This window comes from Macaca mulatta, chromosome 20 (genome assembly GCF_049350105.2).
Source record: "Macaca mulatta isolate MMU2019108-1 chromosome 20, T2T-MMU8v2.0, whole genome shotgun sequence".
NCBI lineage: Eukaryota > Metazoa > Chordata > Mammalia > Primates > Cercopithecidae > Macaca > Macaca mulatta.
The window spans coordinates 49,753,231-49,776,622 of record NC_133425.1 but is presented as its reverse complement, the minus strand read 5'-3'; the positions used below and the strand labels follow the sequence as shown (position 1 = coordinate 49,776,622).

Genomic DNA, 23,392 nt, shown 5'->3' with positions numbered 1-23,392 from the left:
TCTTTAGCATCTCAAGATGGCAACAGCAGAGCATTAAACCAAAGGAAGGTCTCTTGCACAGGCCACATGCCCATGAAGCCAGCCTTGTCTGCCTGCATGGGGCCTAGACCAGAGCCAGGAATCTAGTCCATGATCAATGGACTCTTCCTGGATGGGCGCGGTGGCTCATGTCCGTAATCCCAGCACTTTGGGAGGCCAAGGCAGGTGGATCACCTGAGGTCAGGAGTTCGAGACCAGCCTGACTGACATGGTGAAACCCCATTTCTACTAAAAATACAAAATTAGCCAGGTGGCGCATGCCTGTAATCCCAGCTACTTGGGAGATTGAGGCAGGAGAATCTCTTGAACCCAGGAGATAGAGGTTGCAGTGAGCCAAGATCGCACCATTGCACTCCAGCCTGGGCAACAAGAGCAAGACTCCTTCTCAGTTGAAAAAAAAAACAAAAAAACTGACAACTCTTCTTAATGTACTTCTTGATATTATTATGACCCCCTCAGAGCATGTTCTTTTGGCTCCTGGACAGTGATAATTCCTTTTCTAACATTTTCTGAGTGCTAACCGGGTATAAGGCATTACTGTTAGCACATCCCTACTAAAATGCTATGGGGTAGGAACCATTATTGTCACAGAGGAGGAAACTGAGGCACACAGGGCGCTGAATCACTGGCTCAAGGTCAACCAGCTGATAAGAAGTGGGGTGGGATTTCAACCCTGAAGGTCTGGCTTCAGACCCTCCTGCCGAGTGAGGATTAGACACACTTAGAGAATCAGACGGCCCCTCTCCTTGAGGATGGGACCTACATCTTGTTCCTCTTTGCGTCCTCTTCCCTGTCCACTCCAAAAAGGGGCAAATATTCAATAGATGTCTATGAATTCCATCATGCAGGCAACATTACTGAGCACCCCTGCTGGACAAGCCAGAAATTTGTCCTGGAACCATGTGCCAATATTTAATCACTAGCATGGCAAGGGAACTGACCAATTAGAGTGGCCTTCAGAATTGTGGGTGGCCCTGCTGTGCTATACCTGACCCCTTTGTTTACTGGAGGTAGGGCCTTTGGGGCCCTCTATTTCCATAGGGTGGGATGGAAACATTTCCATCTTTTAACAACTATCAGAACTTTGCATGGAAATACCAGCTAAATGTCCTCCTGCTCCCTGCTCACCTCCCCATGATTACAGAGTTATCTGTTGCATTCCAAAGAGTGTCTTGCTAATTCCAGTCTCTAAAAGCCAACTTAAATCCACAAATATTTGGCAAATCATGCCATAGACCAAGAAAATGCTGGAGGGGACAGTGGAGCTAAAGAACTGAATGTGGCATTCTGGAATATGATTGAGACCATGCCTGGCACACAGTAGGTGCTCAGTTAATATCTATTAAACAAAGCTAAACTGAAATTAGATGCCCTACCTCAAGACCTGCAAGCCCAGTTAGGACCAATGTTTTGGATTTGAAAGCTATTATATTCGTCATCCATTGCTAGGTAACTATTTTTCCCAAACTTAGCAGCTTAAAACAGGGATAGACAAACTTTTCCTTAAAGGGCCACATAGTAAATATTTTAGACCTGTGGGCCATATAGTCTTTTGCTGCAACTACTCAATAGCTACTGCTGTTGAAGTATGAAAGCAGCCATAACAATAGGCACATTAACGAACATTACCAAGGTCCAATAAAACTTTATTTACAAAAACAAGTAGAATGTATTTTGCCAACCCTTGGCTTTGAACAACAAACATTTACTACTTCACAGTTTCTGTAGGTCAGGAATCCAGGTGCAGCTTATCTGTGTGTCTTTGGCTCAGCGTTTCTCCTCAGGTTCAGTCACATGGTCAGCCAGAGCTACAGCCACCTGAAGACTCAGGACTGGAGAATCTGCTTCAAGCTAACCCACATGGTTGCTGGCAAGTTGCAATTCATTGCCATGTGGGCCTGTCCATGTGCTATCTGAGTATTCTTGTGGCATCACAGCTGTGGACGTTAGAGAGAGAGTCAGAGAGGGCCAAGACAGAAGCCACAGTCTTTTTTATAACCTAATCTCAGAAGTGGCATCCTATGGCTTCATTAGAGGCAAATAATAAGTTTAGCCCACACTCAAAAAGAGTAGGTGCTACAAGGACATGAGAGTCAGGAGCTCAGGATCATATTGGGAACAGGCTACTTCAGTCACTCATCTTGTCATCCATTCAGCAAAGATTCTTTATGCACCTACTATATACCACTGAGAATACAGTGGTGACCAGACAGGCTGTCCCTGCCAGCCTGGCACTACCAGTCTAAGTTTTTTTTTTCTTTTTTAATTGATCCTTTTGTTATAAAACAGAGAAAGAGAAACAAAATAAGTAAATAAAACCCCCCAAAATGAGAAAGTTCTCCATATAATAATTTTAAAAAATTTCCAAGGATTCATAGATATCTAGCTCAAGCCAACAGTTCCTATGACAGAGATTTAAAACAAACAACAACAAAAACCCAGAAAAATAAATGACTCCTGGAGCCAGGTAGACAGCATAAAAAAGTGAAGACTTTCCCTCTCAGATAGCAAATGTTGTCAACAAAGAGCTTGGGTCCCATCTCAAGGAAGTCACTGCCCCTATTCAAGTCCAGCCTCTTGTGGACTTGCCAGGATTTCAGTTATGTGCTGCCAGATCTGATTTATCAAGAAAAGCGTAACATTGAAATTTTATATTAAACTTTCTAACTTTGCAATATGGGCAAAGTGGTAGATTGTGTTACTGTCCACCAATTTCCTGTCTGTCTCAGCTTGGTTTCCCTCCATAGTAGGTCCCCAGGCAAATGCTTACATGCAGGTGGTTTACCGGGGAAATGATCCCTGGGAGTGAGTGCAGGCCCAGGGAGTGAGACAGGGATGAGAGGGAAGCCATGGAAGGATGGGTAAGGATGGGTAATTGGAGTGAGTGCTGCTCTAGGTGCTAGCGTGTCAGAACTGCCTGACCTGAGAATGGAGGGGGACAGTTAGTCATCCATGCCCTCCCCTTTGGCTAAAGATGGCCCCACAGGTGTTAATTCCTCTGTACTTGCTGGTGGCATGTGTGTGAGTGCTCACAGGTTCCTGCTGGTACCCAGGGCACTGTATCAGAAAAGTAAGAGGTATGTAGTGGGTACTGTCAGGCTAGCCCTGCTCAAGGCTTGTTGAAGCAGTGGCTGGAACAGAAGGTGGGGCTAAAAGGATTTGAAGAGATGCACAGTAGATGACCCATAGAGTGCCCCTCCCTGCAGGGGGGCATATGCATCCCTGCCCTCTTGACTTCAAGCATGGTTACACGATTCCTTTGGCCAATGAAATATCAGCAGAAGTAGCATGGGTCGCTTCCAAATAGAAACTTCAAGAGCCAGTCTGTGGTATGCCGTGCCCTTTTGCCCTTGGTCATGGCATTCAGCAACACTCCAGATGGAAGCTATTCTGTCAGCCTGGATCCTGAAGTGCAGAAGGCATGGAGTAATGCCATAGCAAACAACATATAGACTGGGTGATTACCAGCCATGAAGATATGAGGCTTATTTGTTACTGCAGCAAAGCCCAGCCCAACCTGACTGATACAGCAATTAAATCACACCTAAAAAGAATTGTGAAATCATGCAAACAAAACATGTGGGAGTTAGCCCCAAGATGCCGTTTTGTAAACTCTGTCTTAGAAGAACACAATTCTAGCTTAATAAATGAACTAACCTGGTCCTTCTATTCACGTTGCAAGCTGTGGGTTTGGGGAGTCTCTGCTCTATACTGTAATACCATGGCCTTGGTGCCAGCCATCAGCACACAAGGAGGTTTCTGGAGTTAGGCCTAGCTCCATGTCCTTGACACTGTTGAGCTTAGGGAGACAGTGAAATCGACATACTAAGCAGGAAGTTTGGGGCTGTCTTCTTTCTCCATCTGAGGTCTAAAGGAGCATGTGAGATTGGTAAGTAAGAAGGAGGCATCAGTCTGAAGGGCTGAATTTCATGACCTTGCTCTCTGCTTGAGAAGAAAGGACACAGATTCATAGACTCCTCCATGTAAGTTCAACAGGGCTTCCCACATCACCTCTCCAGGTCTAGTGACATTAGCAAGTAAGTATCAACATGCAGACTGAGTACAGAACCACCAGACACAGGAAGCTCAGTCCCTACCACAGGGCCTTTGCACCTGCTTTATCATCTGTTTAGAATAACACCATGCAGTAGAAATATAATATGAGCCATAAATGTAAAAATTTGCTCATATTTCATTGGCCAAAATCTTCTAGTTCCCACATTTAGAAAAGTAAAAAGTAAAATAAATATTAATAGCCTACTTTATTTAACCCAATATATCCAGATGGCCCCTCTCCTTGAGGCTAGGACCCATGTCTTGTTCCTCTTTGCATCCTCCTCCCTTGTTCACCCCAAAGAGTGACATTCAATAGATGACTCATTTAATACTGTTTGGATGTTTGTCCCCACCAAATCTCACGTTGAAATGTAATCCCCAGTGTCAGAAGTGGGGCCTGGTGGAAGGCGTTTGGGTCATAGGGGTGGATCCCTCATGAATGGCTTGGTGCCATCCTTGTGGTAATGAATGAGTTCTCACTCTACGAGTTCACACGAGATCTGGTTGTTTTCCAGGCACAGTGGCTCATGCCTGTAATCTCAACACTTTGGGAGGCCGAGGTGGGTGGAACACCTGAGGTCAGGAGTTTGAGACCAGCCCAGTCAACATGGTGAAACCCCGTCTCTACTAAAAATACAAAAAGCCAGGCATGGTGGCAGGCGCCTGTAATCCCAGCTACTTGGGAGGCTGAGGCAGGAGAATTGCTTGAACCCAGGAGGCAGAGGTTGCAGTGAGGCGAGATCGTGCCATTGCACCCCAGCCTGGGCAACAAGAGTGAAACTCCATCTCAAAAAAAAAAAAAAAAAAAAAAAAAAACCCAAGAGCCTGGAACTTCCTCGCTTTACTGCTTTTTCTCTCACCCTCTGATGTGCTTGCTCCCCCTTTGCCTTCCACCATGATTGTAATCTTCCTGCAGCCCTCACCAGAAGCAGATGTTGATACCATGCTTTCTGGACAGTTTGTAGAACCATGAGCCAAAATAAACCTCATTTCTTGATAAATTACCCAGTCTCAGGTATTCCTTTATAGCAATGCAAGTAGACTAACTCATCATGCAATCATCTCCATGTGTAATCAATATTTTAAAATTAATTAAAAGAGGCCAGGTGCAGTGGCTTACATCTGTAATCCCAGCACTTTGGGAAGCCGAGGTGGATGGATCACTTGATGTCAGGAGTTCGAGACCAGCCTGGCCAACATGGTGAAACCCTGTCTCTACTAAAAATACAAAAATTAGCTGGGCATGGTGGCGGGAGCCTGTAGTCCCAGCTACTCTACTCAGGAGACTGAGGCAGGAGAATTGCTTGAACCTGGGAGGTGGATGGTGCAGTGAGCCAAGATCATGCCACTGCACTCCAGCCTGGGCAACAGAGCAAGGTTCTGTCTCAAAAAAAATAAAATAAAATAAAATAAAGATATTTTACATTATTTCTGTTCTTCGCAAGCCTTTGAAATCTGGTGTGTATTTTACATGTTCGGCCTATCTCAGTTTGGACCAGTTGCATTTCAAGGGCTCCATGGCCACATATGGCTAGTGGCTACTGCATTGGACATAGCAACTCTAAAATACACTTCCCCCAGGTTATCTGTGACTTGTTCCACTTCCACTAAATTGTTACCTCCTCACAAATGCCTCCTGTGATTGTACCATTTATCTAAAGCCACAGCCCTCCTGCCTCTTCTCACGTCACCTCGGACATTTGTTTCCCAGAGCTGCTATAAGAAATTACCACAAACTGGGTGGCTTCAAACAACAGAGGTTTACCCCATCTCTACTAAAAAAAAATACAAAAAACTAGCCGGGCGTGGTGGCAGGCGCCTGTAGTCCCAGTTACTCGAGAGGCTGAGGCAGGAGAATGGCGTAAACCCGGGAGGCGGAGCTTGCAGTGAGCTGAGATCCGGCCACCGCACTCCAGCCTGGGCGATAGAGCGAGACTCCGCCTCAAAAAACAAACAAACAAAACAAAAACAAAAACAAAAAAACAAAACAAGAAACAGAGGTTTACTCTCTTGCAGTTCTGGAGGCTAGAATCTGAAATCAAGGTATCGACAGTGCGCTAGTCCTTCTGAAGTCGCTAGGGGAGAAGCCTTTCTCACCCCCTCTCAGTTTCTGGGGGCTGCCAGCAACCCCTTGCATTCCTTGGATTACAGCCGTATCACTCCAATCTCTGCCTCTGTCTTCAGGTGGTTGTCTTCTCCCTCGGGTCACAGTGTCTGTATCTTTTCTCTTCTTAGAAGGACACTAGTCGTATTGGATTAAGAGTCCACCTCACTCAAGCATGAGATGAAACTTCAGCATCAGCAATGGCCATGTTTTCAAATCAGATCACACGCTGAGGTTCTGGGAAGGACTTGAATCTGGGAAGGACACTATCCAAGCCAGTACACTGCGTGTTATTGTTTGTTTTGTAGAATGTAATGCTCTCTTCAGCTGTCCTGTGTGTGTCCCTTTTCAGTATCTGATTACCCCACTAAAATCTAAGCTCCATTAAAACAAGGTGCTTCTCTAATTCACCACTCTATCCCCAGCACTTAGCACTGCTCCTGGCACGTGGAAGGCACTCTGTAAATACATGTTGCGAAGAAAAAAGAAGAGGGGTAGAAAAGAAGGGAAATTGCAGATTTTCTGGCTTGACATGTTTAAGATGGTGATTGGGACTCAAGGGAGGGCTGAGCCTAAGTTGGGGTGAATCAAGAAAAAGTTGGGGCTTCCTCCTAACTCCTGTTGCAGGATCTTTCTCCCCATTCTTTTCCCAGGAGCTTGAGAACAGGCCCAGCTGTGATACCTGGATAGTCTCGGGGGAGTCAGAACTATTCATCTCTGTCACTCTTAGACACCTGCCCTCACCCTTACCCCACCATGGCAAAGCAGCTGCCCAGCTAACCAGGAGCATGACAGAGAGAAGAGTCACTTGCCATGTTGACTCTTGCATGTGCTATGTCCCTCACACTGGAGGACAGTGTCTACTTGCAACGGTGTCCCATTATCACAACTGATGATACAAAATAGGGCTAACAAACTCAGCTGCCTGAAAGCAATTGAGAGACGTGGGCCAGATGGGGACTGGAGCAAACTAGAGTGTGTCCAGATAGAAGGGCAGCAGCTATGAACTCTAGGTATTTGTTCTCATAAAGAAGTCTTGTATTTCTTAGCCTTCCAATTTTTTAAACAAACCCGGAGGCCTGGATTTTTAAATGAAATCACCTAATTAGCAAGTGCTAGCAAGCAATTCAATCAAAAAGGGGGGAGGGAGGGAAAGGCCACTATGGAGGCCAAACCAAAAATAAAAAAAAAGAGATTGTGATCAGAGGCAACCACTGATTCACAACCGCTGGTGTGCTGCAATCCCTCAGTTTGTCTTTAAGAATCTGCAATTTCCAAACAGTGTAAATGAGAACAAGGCAGAACTCTGGTGCGTCGACTCATACGGATAAGCTGAACGAAAACAACAAAGTCAAGAAACAGTTCCAGACATCCAGAGTTAGGCCTAAGCAAACCAGAACACCTTCTTCCTCTCCCTCAACCTAGCCGCTAGCAGGGATAATGGATCCTTGACCCCAGTTGTATTTCTGCCCAAATCTTCCCCAATATTTGTGGGAAGTGTAAAGATTCAGGGGGACGCAAAGTTGGGCAGCCTGATTGCCCCTTTCCTTCAGTCAAATCAGGGACTAGTCTTTCAGCATGTTTCCCCCAAACTCTCAGCATTACCTCCCCAAGCCCACAAAAGGACTGCTCTCCCTCCCAAAGGGATCATAGTTAAAAATACCAGACAGTATTCCAGCCTGGGCTTTGCAAAACTCTCTAAGCCTCAGCTTCCCCATCTCTAAGATTAGGGTTAGGTCATAACCCAATTTTGTGCAAATTTTGTATAAAATTGGTGCACATGAGAGAAAGGTGCTGTTCCTCCAGTGTGGCCCCAAGCCAAGGTACACATATTGGTGCACACAGAAGGGCTAGACTTCACACCCTTTTTGCCCCTCAGTGCCCTTGTTCAGTGAACATCCTGTACTACCACACATGGCCACCCTGGATAGCCTCTCACTTGCAGACTTATAGTGAGAATTAAATATGACACTGTTTGAAAATGCTTAACACAATTATGTGGTAAATAACAATAAATCAACGTTACGTTTTTAATCTTTTTTTTTTTTTAGATGAAGTCTCGCTGTTGCCCCCCAGGCTGCAGTGCAATGACGCGATCTCAGCTCACTGCAACCTCCACATCCCCAGCTCAAGCAATTCTCCTCCTGAGAAGCTGGGATTACAGGCACCTGCCACCATGTCCAGCTAATTTTTGTATTTTTAGTAGAGATGGGGTTTCACCATGTTGGCCAGGCTGGTCTCGAACTCCTGACCTCAGGTGATGCACCTGCCTCGGCCTCCCAAAGTGCTGGGATTACAGGTGTGAGCCACCGTGTGCCCGGCCTAATCTTAATGTTTTTATATGCTCCTCAACCGTCCTAAAACAGTCCAGCTCTTGAGGTTCTCAACATTATTTTAGGTAGGGTGCAGTCTGGGGTCAGAGAATTAAATTAACATTGAATTAAATGAACATTGAATAGTGAGAAACACTCTCTTTTCAATTGTCTCATTTCTTCTGAGAAAGATTCAGTATTTAACACTTCCAACACTCTCTAATGACACACACACACACACACCCCTGAGCCTCTAGGAGTCTTTCCAAGCCAGTAAAAAGGCTAAAATGTATTAACACTGCTTGGTTTTAGCTGTGTTTATCTTTTACCATTTCCTTTTCTGGTGAGTAACAGCTACTTTTCAATTTACAGTGGTAGTATCAGGTTTTCTTTCCAAAAATATGTACTTTGGTTTTAAAAATGAGTCAATTTATGGAAAAATGTTAAGTAAATAATAAAGGTGGTAGCAAGAAGCTTGAAGTTTGGGAAACTCGACACCAGACAATTCCAGACAAGGCCAGACCTTGATGTTCTCAATTCCCAGCAAGGCTCACGTCGATTCCCCACGAGCTCAACTCAGAGTTTGCTCCTCGAAGCTCCTGACTTTCATAAACCTTCAGCTTAGTGAAAGGCGTGCCTGGGTCACGCCTCCTGAGCGCCTTGGACCTTACCAGGAAGGGGCAGTCAGTCCCTCCTGAATGACTGAAGTGGGCTCTGCCCTGGCTGAGCCCAGGCAGGACCGGAGTCCTGACAGCCGAAAGGCCTGCGTACAACCTCCCCTGGCCAAGCGATGCCAAGGCGCCCTCCAAAATTAACGAGGAGTGAGCGGAGCAGGGTACACAATGTGGTTGTGTTTGATCCCGCGACGTGTCACTTGGAATCTCAATTTATTGCCAATAGACGACGTTGTCAGGCACTAATTTTCTCGTGGCGCTCCATCACAGGCCTCTCAACACCAGGGGAGGGGCTCAGAGGCTGGTGGGCAGGGGGGCTCAGAGGAGCCGTCGCGAGCCAGCCAGGGGTTCCTGTAACGAGGCTTTAATGAGGGGAGCGCGCCGGCCTTTGTCGAGAAACCGGAGGAGGAGGCGGCGGCTGGGTCAGGAGCTCGGCAAGGTCGCTTCCTCCCCCGGCCCCGAGAGCCCGGGAATCCCGAGAGGGTCAGCGGCGGCCGCCAGGCCGGGTGCCTACTGAGGGGCTGTCCTGGGCCCGCACCACCCTCGCCCACTCCGAACTGCGAACTGCAGCAGGAAACACAACATTTCCAAGCAACAATGCAAACGCGCTCATTACCATCTTCTCAATATGCATGAAGAAAATGCACAGCGCTGGCCGAGCCCCCTCACACCGCTCTGGCCTCGGCGTCCAATAAGGCTACAAATTCATCTCTCAGGATGAATGAGGAGGGGGCGCCGGGGAGGCAGATCCACGTGGGGGAGGGGACGGATCCCGGAGAGGGAGAGAAGAAGAGAGAATATTTACGGAGAGGAGAACCTGAGAGACAGAACAAGAAATCCAAGGAGGAAATAGGAGAGGATCCAGATGGAAGTGGGGAGGAAAGAAAGAAAATTAAAAACGAGAACTGCGGATGGGGGAAAGTGACACAGTCACAGACGCAGGGAGAGGGAAAAAGAGACATTAAGAAGGGGGTGAAGGAGGGAGCAGAAGGGAGAAAAGTGAACTGAAAAGTGGTCCAGGGCAAAGGCATAAAAACAGCACAGTGAGGGAGCGGAGGAAAGAGAAGAAAAGTGAATGATCTAGAAATCGAAGATAGAGGAAATGGGAAGGACAGACGGAAGGAAAGAGAAAACCAAAGGCACGGGGGAGGGGGCTGCTCAAGTCAGGTGGAAAACGGCTGATCCGGAGGAGGTAAAAGAAAAGAAAATCATTCCCGCGGAGGGCCAGGATCTTCCAGCCAGGTCACTCAGGGTGCTGCGCCTCTCGGGCCGCTGACAGACGCAGGGAAGTGAGCCGGGTCGCAGGAGGCGCAGGGGCGGAGCGGGGGACCTAAGAGCCCACCGCCTTCACGCCCCACCTTGGGCATTCCGACTCGCTCCCGGGTGCCCAGCCCTGGCCCGGGGCCCACCCTGCGCGTCGCGGCCCGCCACCGCTGTTGCACCATTCCGGCCGGCGGCCTCTCCCGCGCCGAGAGCGAAGTTGGCAAAGTTTACCCCTAAGTTTCCCCGTCGCTTCTCCGGACCCAAGAAGGGCCTCCAAGTCCCTGGTGGCCGGTGGGGAGCGGCAGCACGCTCCGGAGAGCTCTGGAGGCCCCCGGTCCGCGTCTCCTGGGATGCTCGGAGTCCGGATTCCTGGCCAAATACGAATTCCACCCTGTGCGGACGCCAGGCCATGCTCTCAGGAGTCCGCCGCTGCTAATAGCGGAGAAAGAGAACGCGAAAGTGAGAGAGAGGGAGAGAGAGAGAAGGAAAAAAAATATTCTCAGCTCAATTTAAGTCTCATGGAAAGGGCTTACAACTGTAATTAAATCATTAAATTCTTGTCTACGCTTCACAGAGCGGAGAGAAATTAACTTCCCACCAACCTCATTTTCTATTTGAACATGAAATAATGATTTTCTGCCCGTCTAATTACAAAGCCAACATCTGATCAAGCCAGCATCCAGAGGGGATTATCGCATGCACGAGTATTAGACCTCATTACCAGCTTGAGTGCAAAATTATTACATCTTGTAATTGGATGGTGAGATTTATATACAGATCGGCCCGGTTTCTGTAAGATTGTAATTACAAGCTTCGTTGGTTAGCTACTTATCAGAACTTTGCAGGAAAACAAAACAAATGACTGAGGAAAACGAGCATTTCATTAACCTGTAACCCGAGCGCGAGGGGGAGGGAACGGTAGGAGCGCGCGCCGCAGCGTCTGCAGGAAGCTCAGAGATCGCGGGTTGGCACCGCAGCCCAGGGACTCAGGGCCTGGGAGGGATGGATAGAAGATGGGCCGGGGCTGGGAGTCCCAGGGCTGCAGCGGCTGCCCTTGACCGGGACGCGTGAGCACCGTGAGGCTGGGTAAGGAGGGGGCAGGAAGCGGGCCTGGTGACTCAGCTCTTGTGAAGTGCGCGGCGCAGCCCACAGAGCCTGGCGGGCCGCGGACTCGGGGCACTCGTCGGGCAGCGGCTCCTGGTGCGCAACCAGCGCACGCGCGCCAAGTGCATGCGATGGACAGACACCCTCTCTGAACACTCCCCGCTCTGTGGGCAGCATTGAGAAGGCCTGCAGTGAGTCTCCAAAGCGCTTTGTGCGCTAGGAATGTTGAAAGAAGGCAAGATGATGGAGAAGCTTCTGCGTGAAGCGCGTTCGTGCGCGCGACTTTCCCGAATCTACTTCCATGCACCTGCTTTTCTTCCCTGTGCGAGCGTGTCACTCTGACCATTTAATCTGTTGGATTAAAAATCCCTGGAAAAGGTTCAGCTGCCCTCGGACCCTCGAATGCAGCCCACAGCCGGGCTCCACTGGCCCAGTCGAGTTGGCGGACCAGCGCCACGTTGGACGCTGCTGCCTGGGACGCTGAGTCTCGACGTGGCGCGCAGATGGCCCGGACAGACCAGGGCTGTTCTCAGTTGGAAAGTAGGGTAGCCAGGAGGCCGCTTCTGCTCGAGGCCTGGGGAGCCTGGAGGGATCTAATATGCGAGGTTCTTGGGTCCGCGTCTGGGTCTGGAGGCTCACTCCCTGGGCTGTGGGCGTCCCCCACCCCCCAGCCAGCGTGACTGAGTCCCTAAGAGCCGCCTGGCCCTTCCCTGGCCTCTTTCTCGCCGCCCGCAGTCCGACGCAGCCAGGTCGATAGCTGGTTAATGCGGAAGGAGCATCTCCGAGGCTCATTATTGTTTTTTCTTTTCCTTCTGAAAAAAGCTGAATTAAATATCGGGAGTCTCACTCGATCACTTACAGCGTAGCCCTATTCCCCCCACCTCAGAATCTCGCTCGGCTCCCCCCTGGTCTGGTGCCACCACTTTGTACAAACACTATGACTTCAGGGCCGTCGAGGCTCAAGGTCTGACACCTAGGAAATATCCCGGAAAATAACGTTACCTCAATTTTGTAATCCCAAGTATCTTCGCGTGAAAGTTAGCCCAACATTCCCTATGCTACTCTCTGAGAGGTGTAACGGGAAACGAAATCAGGCGTCGAGGAGGTATTTCAAAGTCAGGGCGGCCCCTGATGACGCCTCCTTCGGCTAGGCTCCTGAGAAGGCACCAGGCTCCCCGACACCAGGCTGAGGCGGGAGGGAAGGTGATAGGGAAACTGCTCAGATGCAGTCTGGGAGTACCCCACTTTCCCTCATTGCCGCCAAACCTGGTCCTCCTCAAACTTTCCCAAGCTTCCTCCCCGCCCCCGCCCCGCCCCCGCAGGGTTTTTGGCATTCACACCTACTAGGGCCGCGGGCCTGTGCCAAGACCCCCGGAAAGAGGTGGGAAGTGGGAGATGGGCGGTGGGGGTGGGATCAAAACTGGGTGTCTGCCGTAGAGGTGGAAGCATCTTTCATTCCAGAGCTGGGCTCCCCAGAGCTGTGCTCCCCAGAGCTGTGATCAGAGACAGCCGGGGCCGAGACCCTCTGATCTCCTCTAATCCTGCCACTCTGGTGGAATTCGAATTCGATTCCTGGATCCATCCATGCAAGGTGACGGTTTCCGCCTCCGAGCTGGGGCTGGCCACTCCACGGCAGAGTTGCCACCCCCGTTTTGTCTCCGGGGCGTGCCCACTGCAGGCCTGGCTGGCTTGTGGGTCGCCGCCGCGGCCTAAAGCTCTGAGCCCCCAGCCGCGGCAATGCTGAGAATTTCAATGCTGCTGACGACTGCACGCCCTAATCCGTGAAGGTGGGCGCCCGATCCTGGGATTTCAAGTTTGATTCAGGAAATATCCCATCATTAAACCAAAACTCTTGCCTTCCATCCCCACCGGAGGCGGTGGGAGGATCCTTGTAGAGAGAAAAGAGGTTAGCGCCGGGACCGGGAGAAGGGGTAGGGGTCGCGCAAGGAAAGATCTCTACAGACGAAAACGCCAATATAGAAACTTCTCGAAGAGCTCTCCAAAAGTTCCTAGGGCCTCCGTGGCCCGGCGCCCTGCTCCTCCCCCATTCCCAGCCGCCTGGGGCGCAGGCCTGCTTCACCGATTTGTGGCGGCTCCCCACCCTTCCAGCGCCCCCGGATTGCCACCCTTCAGCCCCTGGAGCCAGCCCGCCATTTTTAGTAAGGGATTCGCACGCGGACCCGGGGGCGGCGTTAAGTGGCTAATCTCAGGGTTTTGTCCTCCTGGATGGGGGGCTGCCTCGCCCCCGCAGGGCAGCGAAGGGGCCTCTGAAGACGATATTAGGACGCACTCCCTCGCTCCCCACCCCCACGCCGGCTGCTAGCTCCCTCCCTACGCTGCTGAAAGTGGCCAGGAGTCCAGAGGTGCGAGCTGCAAAAGGGGCTCGGGCACAGGGGGGCCCCCGGAGCCAGCCTCGGCCACGGTCCCGCGCCTCGGCCTGGGGACAGGCTTGGAGGGGCGGGAGGCGGGAGGGGCGAGCTGACCCTGCACTCACCCAGTCCCCGCGCCTCTCGCTCCCCCGCCCGGCGCGGGCAGGAGGGGGCGGGCAGGGACTCGCGGCGCTCCGGCTCCCGCCCCTGCCCCGCCCCGCCCTGCGCGCGGAATCCGCGGGGGTGGGCGGCCTCGCCCGTAAGGCGCCCAGGCGATTGGCGACTCGGGGAAGAGACGCGGGGAAAAGTCGAATAAGAGGGCGCGACGTCAGACCCGAGATTTGGGGAAGGGCGAGGGAGGGGGTGGAAGGGCGGGGATGGACACACAGACACGGACACACACCCCCCGCGCGGCACCCTAAGTGTCCACAACTTTTGGCTGCCTTACTTAGCCCAGGGTGCAGAGGCTGGAAAGGTTGGGGGAAGTATCGTGTGAGTAAAGAGAGAGATTTAAAGAATAGAAGTAGTGAGAGAGGAAAAAGTGAAGGGAACGGACCGGAGAGCAAAAGCCATCGTGAGAAAGGGAAAGGGAAGGGGAGAGGAGAAAGGAGAGTTTCATAGCGTCCAGGGCAGTGCAGGAGCCCGAAGGAGCGGAAGCGATCCTGGGGGGAAGAGGAGTGCGGGGAGGGGAGGGGAGGGGAGAGGAAGGGCGAGGAGGGGGAGTGAAAACTAGAGGAGGGAGAAGGAAGCGAGGCGCGACACTGCTGGGGAGAGGAGGGCAGTGAGGAGCGAGGCGCGGGCAAAGGCAGCTCCGGCGGCCGAGAGGAGGGAGCGCGGCGCAGAGAGGAGGGGCTTGCGCCCCGTAGAAATGTCAATCAGAGCCCGGAGCCCCGGGAATCTCCGCCAATCTGTTCGGACCTGACCTGGCTCCTCGCCGCCGCCGTCGCCGCCGCGGAGCAGATCAATAGGCGAACGCGGAGCACAGCGCAGCGCCGGCGGCAGCGCGGCCCCAAGCCCGGCCCAGCTCCCGATGCGCGCCGGAGCCCGCGGGCGGCGCTGAGCTGGGCGGCCCGGGGGCCGGGCCCCCTCTCCGTCCGTGCCCCGCGGGCCACCATGTCCTTCCCCCAGCTGGGATACCAATACATCCGCCCGCTTTACCCGTCCGAGCGTCCGGGGGCCGCTGGCGGCAGCGGCGGCAGTGCGGGGGCCCGGGGCGGCCCGGGTGCCGGAGCCACAGAGTTGGCCGCCTCGGGGTCCCTGTCCAACGTGCTCTCGTCCGTGTACGGGGCGCCCTACGCCGCGGCCGCGGCGGCCGCCGCCGCCCAAGGCTACGGCGCCTTCCTGCCCTACGCCGCGGAGCTGCCCATCTTCCCACAGCTGGTAAGAGCCCGCGGAGCCAGGGAAGGAGGGGTTGGCGCTGGGGCGCAGGGCGAGCTGAGCGCGCGGGGTTCGGACTAGAGGGGTGCAGGCCAGGAGGGGGGAGGCAGCGACGGCTGGGGCTCACCCGCGCTCCCTCCGCGCGTGTTCCTTCCTTCTCCATGTGCCTACAGGGCGCGCAGTATGAGCTGAAGGACAGCCCCGGGGTGCAGCATCCGGCCGCGGCTGCCGCGTTTCCGCACCCGCACCCCGCCTTCTACCCGTATGGCCAGTATCAATTCGGGGACCCGTCCCGTCCCAAGAACGCCACCAGGGAGAGCACCAGCACGCTCAAGGCCTGGCTCAACGAGCACCGCAAGAACCCCTACCCCACCAAGGGCGAGAAGATCATGCTGGCCATCATCACCAAGATGACCCTCACCCAGGTGTCCACCTGGTTCGCCAACGCGCGCCGGCGCCTCAAGAAGGAGAATAAGATGACTTGGGCGCCTCGCAGCCGCACTGACGAGGAGGGAAACGCTTATGGGAGCGAGCGCGAGGAGGAAGACGAAGAGGAGGACGAGGAGGATGGCAAACGCGAGCTAGAGCTGGAGGAGGAGGAGCTCGGGGGGGAGGAGGAGGACACGGGGGGCGAGGGCCTGGCGGACGACGACGAGGACGAGGAGATCGATTTGGAGAACTTAGACGGCGCGGCCACCGGGCCTGAGCTGTCCCTGGCTGGGGCGGCGCGCAGGGATGGCGACCTCGGCCTGGGACCCATTTCGGACTCCAAAAATAGCGACTCAGAAGACAGCTCTGAGGGCTTGGAGGACCGGCCACTACCGGTCCTGAGTCTGGCTCCAGCGCCACCACCAGTGGCCGTGTCCTCACCGTCTCCGCCCTCGCCCCCCGTGGGCCTGGACCCCTGCGCTCCCGCACCAATCCCCGCCTCCGCCCTGCAGAAGCCCAAGATCTGGTCCCTCGCGGAGACTGCCACAAGCCCGGACAACCCGCGCCGCTCGCCTCCCGGCGCGGGGGGGTCTCCCCCGGGGGCAGCGGTCGCGCCTCCCGCCCTGCAGCTCTCTCCGGCCGCCGCCGCCGCCGCCGCTCACAGACTGGTCTCAGCGCCGCTGGGCAAGTTCCCGGCTTGGACCAACCGGCCGTTTCCAGGCCCGCCGCCCGGTCCCCGCCCGCACCCGCTCTCCCTGCTGGGCTCGGCCCCTCCGCACCTGCTGGGACTTCCCGGAGCCGCGGGCCACCCGGCTGCCGCCGCCGCCTTCGCTCGGCCCGCGGAGCCCGAAGGCGGAACAGGTGACTGCTGAGCGCTGGACGCGGAGCGGGGGCGGGCTCTGCGGATAGTGCCGGAGCTGGCCGGGAGGGGCAGGGTCCGGGAGGCGCAGGGCGCGTCCCTCTCCGCTCCTGCTTTCTGCGGCCCTGGGCGCCGGAACCGAGCGCTCTAAAGGCCCTCCTTTTTCTTCCCCCGCTTCCCTTAGATCGCTGTAGTGCCTTGGAAGTGGAGAAAAAGTTACTCAAGACAGCTTTCCAGCCCGTGCCCAGGCGGTAAGACCCCGAGGTTGGGGGGCTGGAGGGACTGACAGGAGGGGAAAGGAGAGAACGTGGAGCACCACGCACGGCCTTTTGCCCGGGAATAGCATGGAACCCTGCTGGGACGCATTTTGTAAAAGGGGACGAAAGTCACTTCTTCGGTCGCCCCTGTAGGCCCTGCGACAGCTCTCCAGGTCCAGCCCAGGCACCCCAGGCGCGGCCGGTGGGTACAGCGCCTGTACCTTCTAGGGGAAGCCTTGCGTGGCTGGGCCCACAGGCCACTGGGGCGGGTGGCGGCTCTCTGATGCTCACCTCTTTCCAGCCCCAGACCTCGGGTCCTGACGCCTCGTGCCCACCCTACAGTTAAACCCCCAACACACACATCTACAACTGGACATAATTTTACATTGCGACACCTTCCTGACTCTCGGCCCCAACCCAAGTAGGATCTCCCGGCCCTAGGCCGCCTCTGCGCTCCTGAATCTCACCTTTTTTGCTATTACTGTCTCTCTCTTCCAGGCCCCAGAACCATCTGGACGCCGCCCTGGTCTTATCGGCTCTCTCCTCATCCTAGTTCTTTAAAAAACAAAACAAAACAAAACAAAAACTTTTTTTAATCGTTGTAATAATTGTAAAAAAAAAATCGCTCTGTATAGTTACAACTTGTAAGCATGTCAGTGTATAAATACCTAAAAGCAAAACTAAAAAAAAGAAAGAAAAAAGAAATAAAACCAGTCCTCCTCAGCCCTCCCCAAGTCGCTTCTGTGGCACCCCGCATTCGCTGTGAGGTTTGTTTGTTCGGTTGATTTTGGGGGGTGGAGTTTCAGTGAGAATAAACGTGTCTGCCTTTGTGTGTGTGTGTATATATACAGAGAAATGTACATATGTGTGAACCAAATTGTACGAGAAAGTATCTATTTTTGGCTAAATAAATGAGCTGCTGCCACTTTGACTATAACCCGCCTGTCTGCCCCCTCGACGGATCTGTTTGGTGTTTTTTTGTTTTTGGGGTTTTTTCTCCCCTTGGTTGTTTGAAGAATTCGCGGGAAAGGACGAGAGACGAATCAGGACCGAGTAGTCAAACGACAGCAATAGCTGAGGGGGCGCAGAAGTGGCGGGGCTGGGGGCGCCGCAGCAGGAGAAGTGGCTGGAAAAGCACCTGGGGCGGCGGAGAGAACGGGAGCAGGAGACAGGTGGGAGACCCCGACAAGATTCTTTGCTAAGAGCCAGGAATCTGGGCCCGACCCACAGTTCTACGGGAGCAACCGCGGTGGCTTGGATCCTTCTCTGGCGACCTTGCCAAAAGATTTAGAGAAGGGTCTGGACACAACGGGGTTAGCCTGCGCGGGTGGTGGGGGCGTGTTCTCATCACTCCCCCCCGCCCCGCCCCCGTCCCCATTCTTTGATCGACACAATTGAGGCTTTCTCAGTGTTACCTATAAGAGGTTGTACGAGCCCAGATTCCATCCTCCTTCCAAGCCGGTTGCACCCCTTCTGTCTTTATAAATGCCAGGGTGTGGGGTGACGGTGGAGGCAGATATGGAGAAGAGGGGAGCCTAGGGGTACATATCAACCCTCTAGATGATGTGTGACTGCCCAGCTCTAGTTGAGAGTTGGGAGCCCGGGTCCTGGCAGCATCTGTGCGTCTTGGCACCCTGGTGGGTTTTCCCACGTGCCCTAGAAGAGGCATCCTGCTAAAGTCCCGGCGCAGGGGTTGCGGGGGTGTCAGACCCGCAGCACCTTTCCAGCCGGGATTCCGGCTCCAGGCGGGCCTGGGGTGGGCGGGCCGGGGGAGGCAGCTGGGAAATTTGGGGCTGGAGCTCCCTCTACAGGACAAAGGGGACGCTCGGCGCCTCGCCTCCCTGGCCTCTCCACCCTGCCGCGCGCCGCGCCCCCTCCGCACCCTCTTTTTCCTCTCGCAGTCAGCCAGCCAGCCTGGCCCAAGTTTGACTTGAAGAAGCTGTAGGGAGTGTTTGGGCGAGTGACACCTCGGGGTAAGAAGGAGAGACACATTTTTTTTGCCCCCTCCCCACGTTACTAAAGGTACGGTGTGGCCAGATGCGGGGTGTTTGACCCTCACAGTGGCGCGGTGTGGCCAGATGCGGGGTGTTTGACCCTCAGAGTGGCGCGTGTGACTATCTCCCGCGTTCCAGGGAGGTATGGGAAGCGCGCACATTCCCCGAAGCCACGGAACAAGACACGGCTCAACATTGCACAACTTCGAGACCCGGCGGTAGCAGAGCGGAGCCCGACAGGACTGGGCCGTGCGGGCCCAGCGGTCAGCGCCGCGCCTCGGGAGTCCCTTCCGCGAAGGGGGCGATCAAGGTGCAGCGGCGCCCCATGGGCGGGTGGGGAGGGGGCTGTGTCGGCCTCTGTGTCACTCTGCGAGCGCACAGAGGGCTGGCGAACCGCTAGTGGACACCCGGCAAAGCCGCTCCTCCGCTGGCTTGCTCCTCCAGCCCCTTCCTCAGAGGCCAAAGAGACGTCTCCTTGGCTCCCCAGCGTTCCCTCTCTTTGTTAACGGTGTTTCTGGGGTTCAGGCTCCTTCCCAGTTCGTAAGCTCAGACTGAGGTTTCCCTCTGGCCCTGCTCACAGCGCCCCCAGACGTGGAGCCCGCTCATCTTCGCGGACTTGGAACTGAGGCCGGAACGCCAGGACCCGGGCAGAGACTGGTTAGCACATTGAATGACTTGACAAGGACAGCACTCCGACACCTCAACAGCTCAGGCCTCACAAGCTTAACTGGCACCGACTCTGCTCCCACTTACCCCCTGTGAAACCCAAGGCAGACAATTCACTTCTCTGAGCCCTTATCTCCTCATCTACAAAATGGGAATAATGAGGGCAAAGAAGAAGAATGTCCAGGGCTGACACGAGGTAGGTGGGAAGAAGCAATCTTACTCTTTTTTTTTTTAATTTAGAGACAGGATCTCACTCTGTTGCCCAGGCTGGAGTATTGCCCAGCCTGTTGTCCAGGCTGGTGCAATCATAGCTCACTGCAACCTCAAACTTCTGGGCTCAAATCATCCTCCTATGTCAGCCTTCTACTCACTAGAACTACAGGCACACACCACCACACCCTGCTATTTTTTTATTTTTGTAGAGACAGTTGCTCAGGCTGATCTTCAACTCCTGGCCTCAAGCAATCCTCCCACCTCAGCCTCTCAAAGCACTGGGAGTACAGGCTTGATCCTCAGCACCTGGTCATTTTACTATTAAAATTACATTTCAGAATCTCCAACTTCGCTTTTTAAACTCCCAGCAGTATTACACTCCACCCCTTTCATTAGCAACAAAAGTGAGGTGTCTGCATTCAGGCATCCCAGGATCCTTTGCAACTCCAGCTCAGCTAAGCAAGAGAGGAAACTTCCCAGGCAGGGGCACAGCAGAGAGGGGGCTGTGATCATGGAGGTGACAGCAGAAGTTAGGTGGCCTCTCTACACTGAACACCACCCAAGAGGAGGCAGGGGATCTGCTCACAGCCAGATGGGTATGGAGAAGCAGGTGGGGCTTGAAGATGCCTGAGTGCAGGTCTCTAGGTCTTTCTCTGGTGGAGACCCCAGAGTAAAGTCAGCTTCTCAGGCCACATCCCAGGGATAATGGTCCTTGCATGAGCCACTTTCTGTCCCCACTGAAAAATCAGTAGATTTAGGTACCAGAGGAGACTTGGCATAAACCTAGGAGCAGTTCCCATGCATCCGTATTTTCTCTTATCCCATAGAACACATGAGCCCTCAAGTGGTCCCAAGTTGACCCCAATAAGATAATCTAATCAAAACAGAAAAAGAATCTCAGCTTCAGCTTCACAGCTGAAAGAGGGAAGAGGAGATAGTCCCTGTGGCGTCTCTTTCACTTGACTGAACTCCCATTTCTTCTCTTCCTCCCAGAACCTCCTCCCTAAGCCCTCCCCTCATCTCCCTCCTCTCAGGGGTCCCTGGAATGCCTCCATCCCTTATTGTCTGTCCTTAAAAATCTTAAAGGGAAACCAGGAGGGAGAGAAGGAGAGGGACTATGGGAATCTCATCCCTGGTCCTGATTAAGCTTCAATTAGAAATAAAATATGTCAATCACCCCTCCTGGAAGGGGTTCCTGCTGTCGGGGCTGGTTATGCAAAGCGCTCCAAGGTGTGTGGGGATAATCAATTAGGTCAGAGGAGGAGAAGTGTGGCACTGCTTCCCTCATTATCTGCGTGGAGCTGGGGAGCGGGGGAGCATCCCAGAGCCAGGGAGCCGGAGGAGAATGAAATTATCTCCCTAAGTGATTGTCCACCTCTGGGACCAGCATATTAATGGTTTCCAATTGAATTTCTCTCTAGGGGAATACAGGAAGGGGGAGGTGGGGTACAGCTAGAAAACAACATGGAAGGACCAGAGGGCAGGTGCAACAGAAGCCAATCACCTGTCCCAGGTGAGGAATGAGGACAGAACAGGGTCCCACGTACCAGGCGGGTGTTCTCTGAGCACCCAGAGGACAGCCGGGCTCAGAGACTCCACTGTCTCACCCCTGCCTGAGTTTTGCAAGGTCGGCCATAGGGATTGAATGCTTGGGTAAGAATTGGATGTCAGACATTTTCTGTTTTAGTTTTATTGGGAAGTTTTTGCTGGAGACTTGCTTTGGGCCTCATTGTTTGTATCCTTCTAGAAATGTCCTCTGTATCCTACAATTTCTGGTTGCAGCTACCCTTCACCCTCATTGAGTGAAAATGGACAATTGTTTGTAAAAATTGTGTCTGTGATGAACTAACACCAGCTTGAGTGGAGGCAGGGCTCATACTCTCTCTAGTCCCACTTTTGACATCCGTGCAATGGAGGGCTTGGATTAGATGAATTTATCCAAGCTTTCTTCCAAATCCGGTGTTGTCTAGGATTAGGCATAAAGGAAAGAACTGTGAATTCAAAGATAATTGTGGGGGTGAGGGGGCCCTTTGACCTCTCTGGATACTGCCTCTTGATCCTAATTCGCTGGTGTCCTTGGATTCAGCCAACTTGACCAATTAAAAATGCCCGTCTGGCACCGTGGCTCATATCTGTAATCCCAGCACCTTGGGAGGCCGAGGCGGGCAGGTCACATGGTCAAGAGATCGAGACCATCCTGGCCAAAATGGTGAAACCCTGTCTCTACTAAAAATACAAAAATTAGCTGGGCATGGTGGCACGCGCCTATAATTCCAGCTACTCTGGAGGCTGAGGTGGGAGAATCGCTTGAACCAGGGAGTCGGAGGTTGCAATGAGCCGAAATCGCGCCACTGCACTCCAGGCTGGTGACAGAGTGAGATTCTGTTTCAAACAAAAACAAAAACAAAAACATGCCCGTCTATTGTGTGACGAACCTAGCTTTGATGCAGTTGCCCCTCCCCTCTAAGGAGGCTCTCCAAAGGCCATCCCAATGGTCTGAATGGAAAACCACCACGAAGGCATCTCTTCTCGAGGTAAGGGCATGACTGGAAAGGGTCTTAAGAGTAGAGCAGTTGTCCTCAACCAGGCAATTGTGCTTTTCCCTTGCCCCCTCCCTGGGGACATTTGACAATGTCTGGAGTCATTTTTGATCATCAGAACTAGGGTAGGGGTGCTATTGGCATCTCATAGGTAGCGGTCAGGGGTGCTGCAGAACAATCCTCCACTACAAAGAGTTATCCAGCCCCAAATTTCAGTACTGCTGAGGTTGAGAAACACAGAGCTGAAGCAGGGAGAGGTGTCTAAGGCAGCCACAGCAAGATTTTCTCCTGCAAGCCACAGCTTTGTTGAGAGAAACATTAAAACAGGGTGCTAAGCAGAGCGTTTTTGTTCTTTAACAACTTTTGGCCCTGGAACGGGGAAGTCAGGTGAGAGAGAAAGCAAACAGAAAACTGTGTGAGCCTGAGGAAAACAGAAGAGTCGGTTTCAACTCAGCCTGATGCCCAGGGCGGGAGTGTCTGGAAGCAAAACCTTCCGGGGTGAAAGAGTGGGAGTCACCCCCAGTGAGATGTGTGTCTGGAAAGCTGGGGCCTGTCTCCCTTGAATCTTAATGTCAGGTGCAGGTTACTAGAAGATTCTAGCAGATGAGAACTTAACTAGTGTGGCTTTTGCCTTGTATGGGTGTATTTATTTACTCGCTTATTTTTCGTGTGTGTGTGTGCGCGCGCGCGCGCGTGTGTGTTTGTGTGTGTCCCGTGTGTGTGTGTGTGCGCGCGCGCGTGTGTTTGTGTGTGTCCCGTGTGTGTGTGTGTGCGCGCGCGCGTGTGTTTGTGTGTGTCCCGTGTGTGTGTGTGTGTGCGCGCGGGCGTGTGTGTTTGTGTGTGTCCCGTGTGTGTGTGTGTGCGCGCGGGCGTGTGTGTTTGTGTGTGTCCCGTGTGTGTGTGCGCGTGCGCGCGTGTGTGTTTGTGTGTGTCCCGTGTCAAGGTGCAGGAGGGAGACAAAGGAAGGGTAAGCTCACACTCTGGGGCCTGGCCGGCCAGGACGGGAAGGCTATGATTTCATGGCTTTTGTACTGGGTGGCGAGCCTGCATTCTCTCACTGCACCAGGCCGCTAACAAGTGGGCCCGCAGCCCTCCAGGGCCTTTGGAGTGCACTCATCTGAGAGATTGTGCTTTTC

The 23,392-nt window shown here is 53.3% G+C and overlaps 2 protein-coding genes and 1 long non-coding RNA gene across 3 annotated transcripts; 1 reads left to right on the top strand and 2 right to left on the bottom strand.

Moving 5' to 3' along the window:
- Positions 1-1,664: 1,664 nt before the first annotated feature.
- On the bottom strand, positions 1,665-14,135 carry LOC114674297 (uncharacterized). Its single transcript, XR_013411261.1, has 2 exons — positions 14,047-14,135; positions 1,665-1,976 (listed from the first exon to the last, which is right to left on the bottom strand). It is a non-coding gene; the product is annotated as an uncharacterized LOC114674297 (long non-coding RNA).
- On the bottom strand, positions 8,198-16,800 carry LOC144337759 (uncharacterized). Its single transcript, XM_077984760.1, has 2 exons — positions 16,507-16,800; positions 8,198-10,880 (listed from the first exon to the last, which is right to left on the bottom strand). The coding sequence occupies exon 2, from the start codon at positions 10,857-10,859 to the stop codon at positions 10,533-10,535; it is 327 nt and encodes a 108-aa protein (XP_077840886.1). The 5' UTR covers positions 10,860-10,880; positions 16,507-16,800; the 3' UTR covers positions 8,198-10,532.
- Positions 14,055-17,780, top strand: IRX3 (iroquois homeobox 3). The gene is made up of 4 exons (XM_015126150.3): positions 14,055-15,301; positions 15,472-16,588; positions 16,771-16,837; positions 17,342-17,780. The coding sequence occupies exons 1-4, from the start codon at positions 15,035-15,037 to the stop codon at positions 17,394-17,396; spliced, it is 1,506 nt and encodes a 501-aa protein (XP_014981636.2). The 5' UTR covers positions 14,055-15,034; the 3' UTR covers positions 17,397-17,780.
- Positions 17,781-23,392: the final 5,612 nt, after the last annotated feature.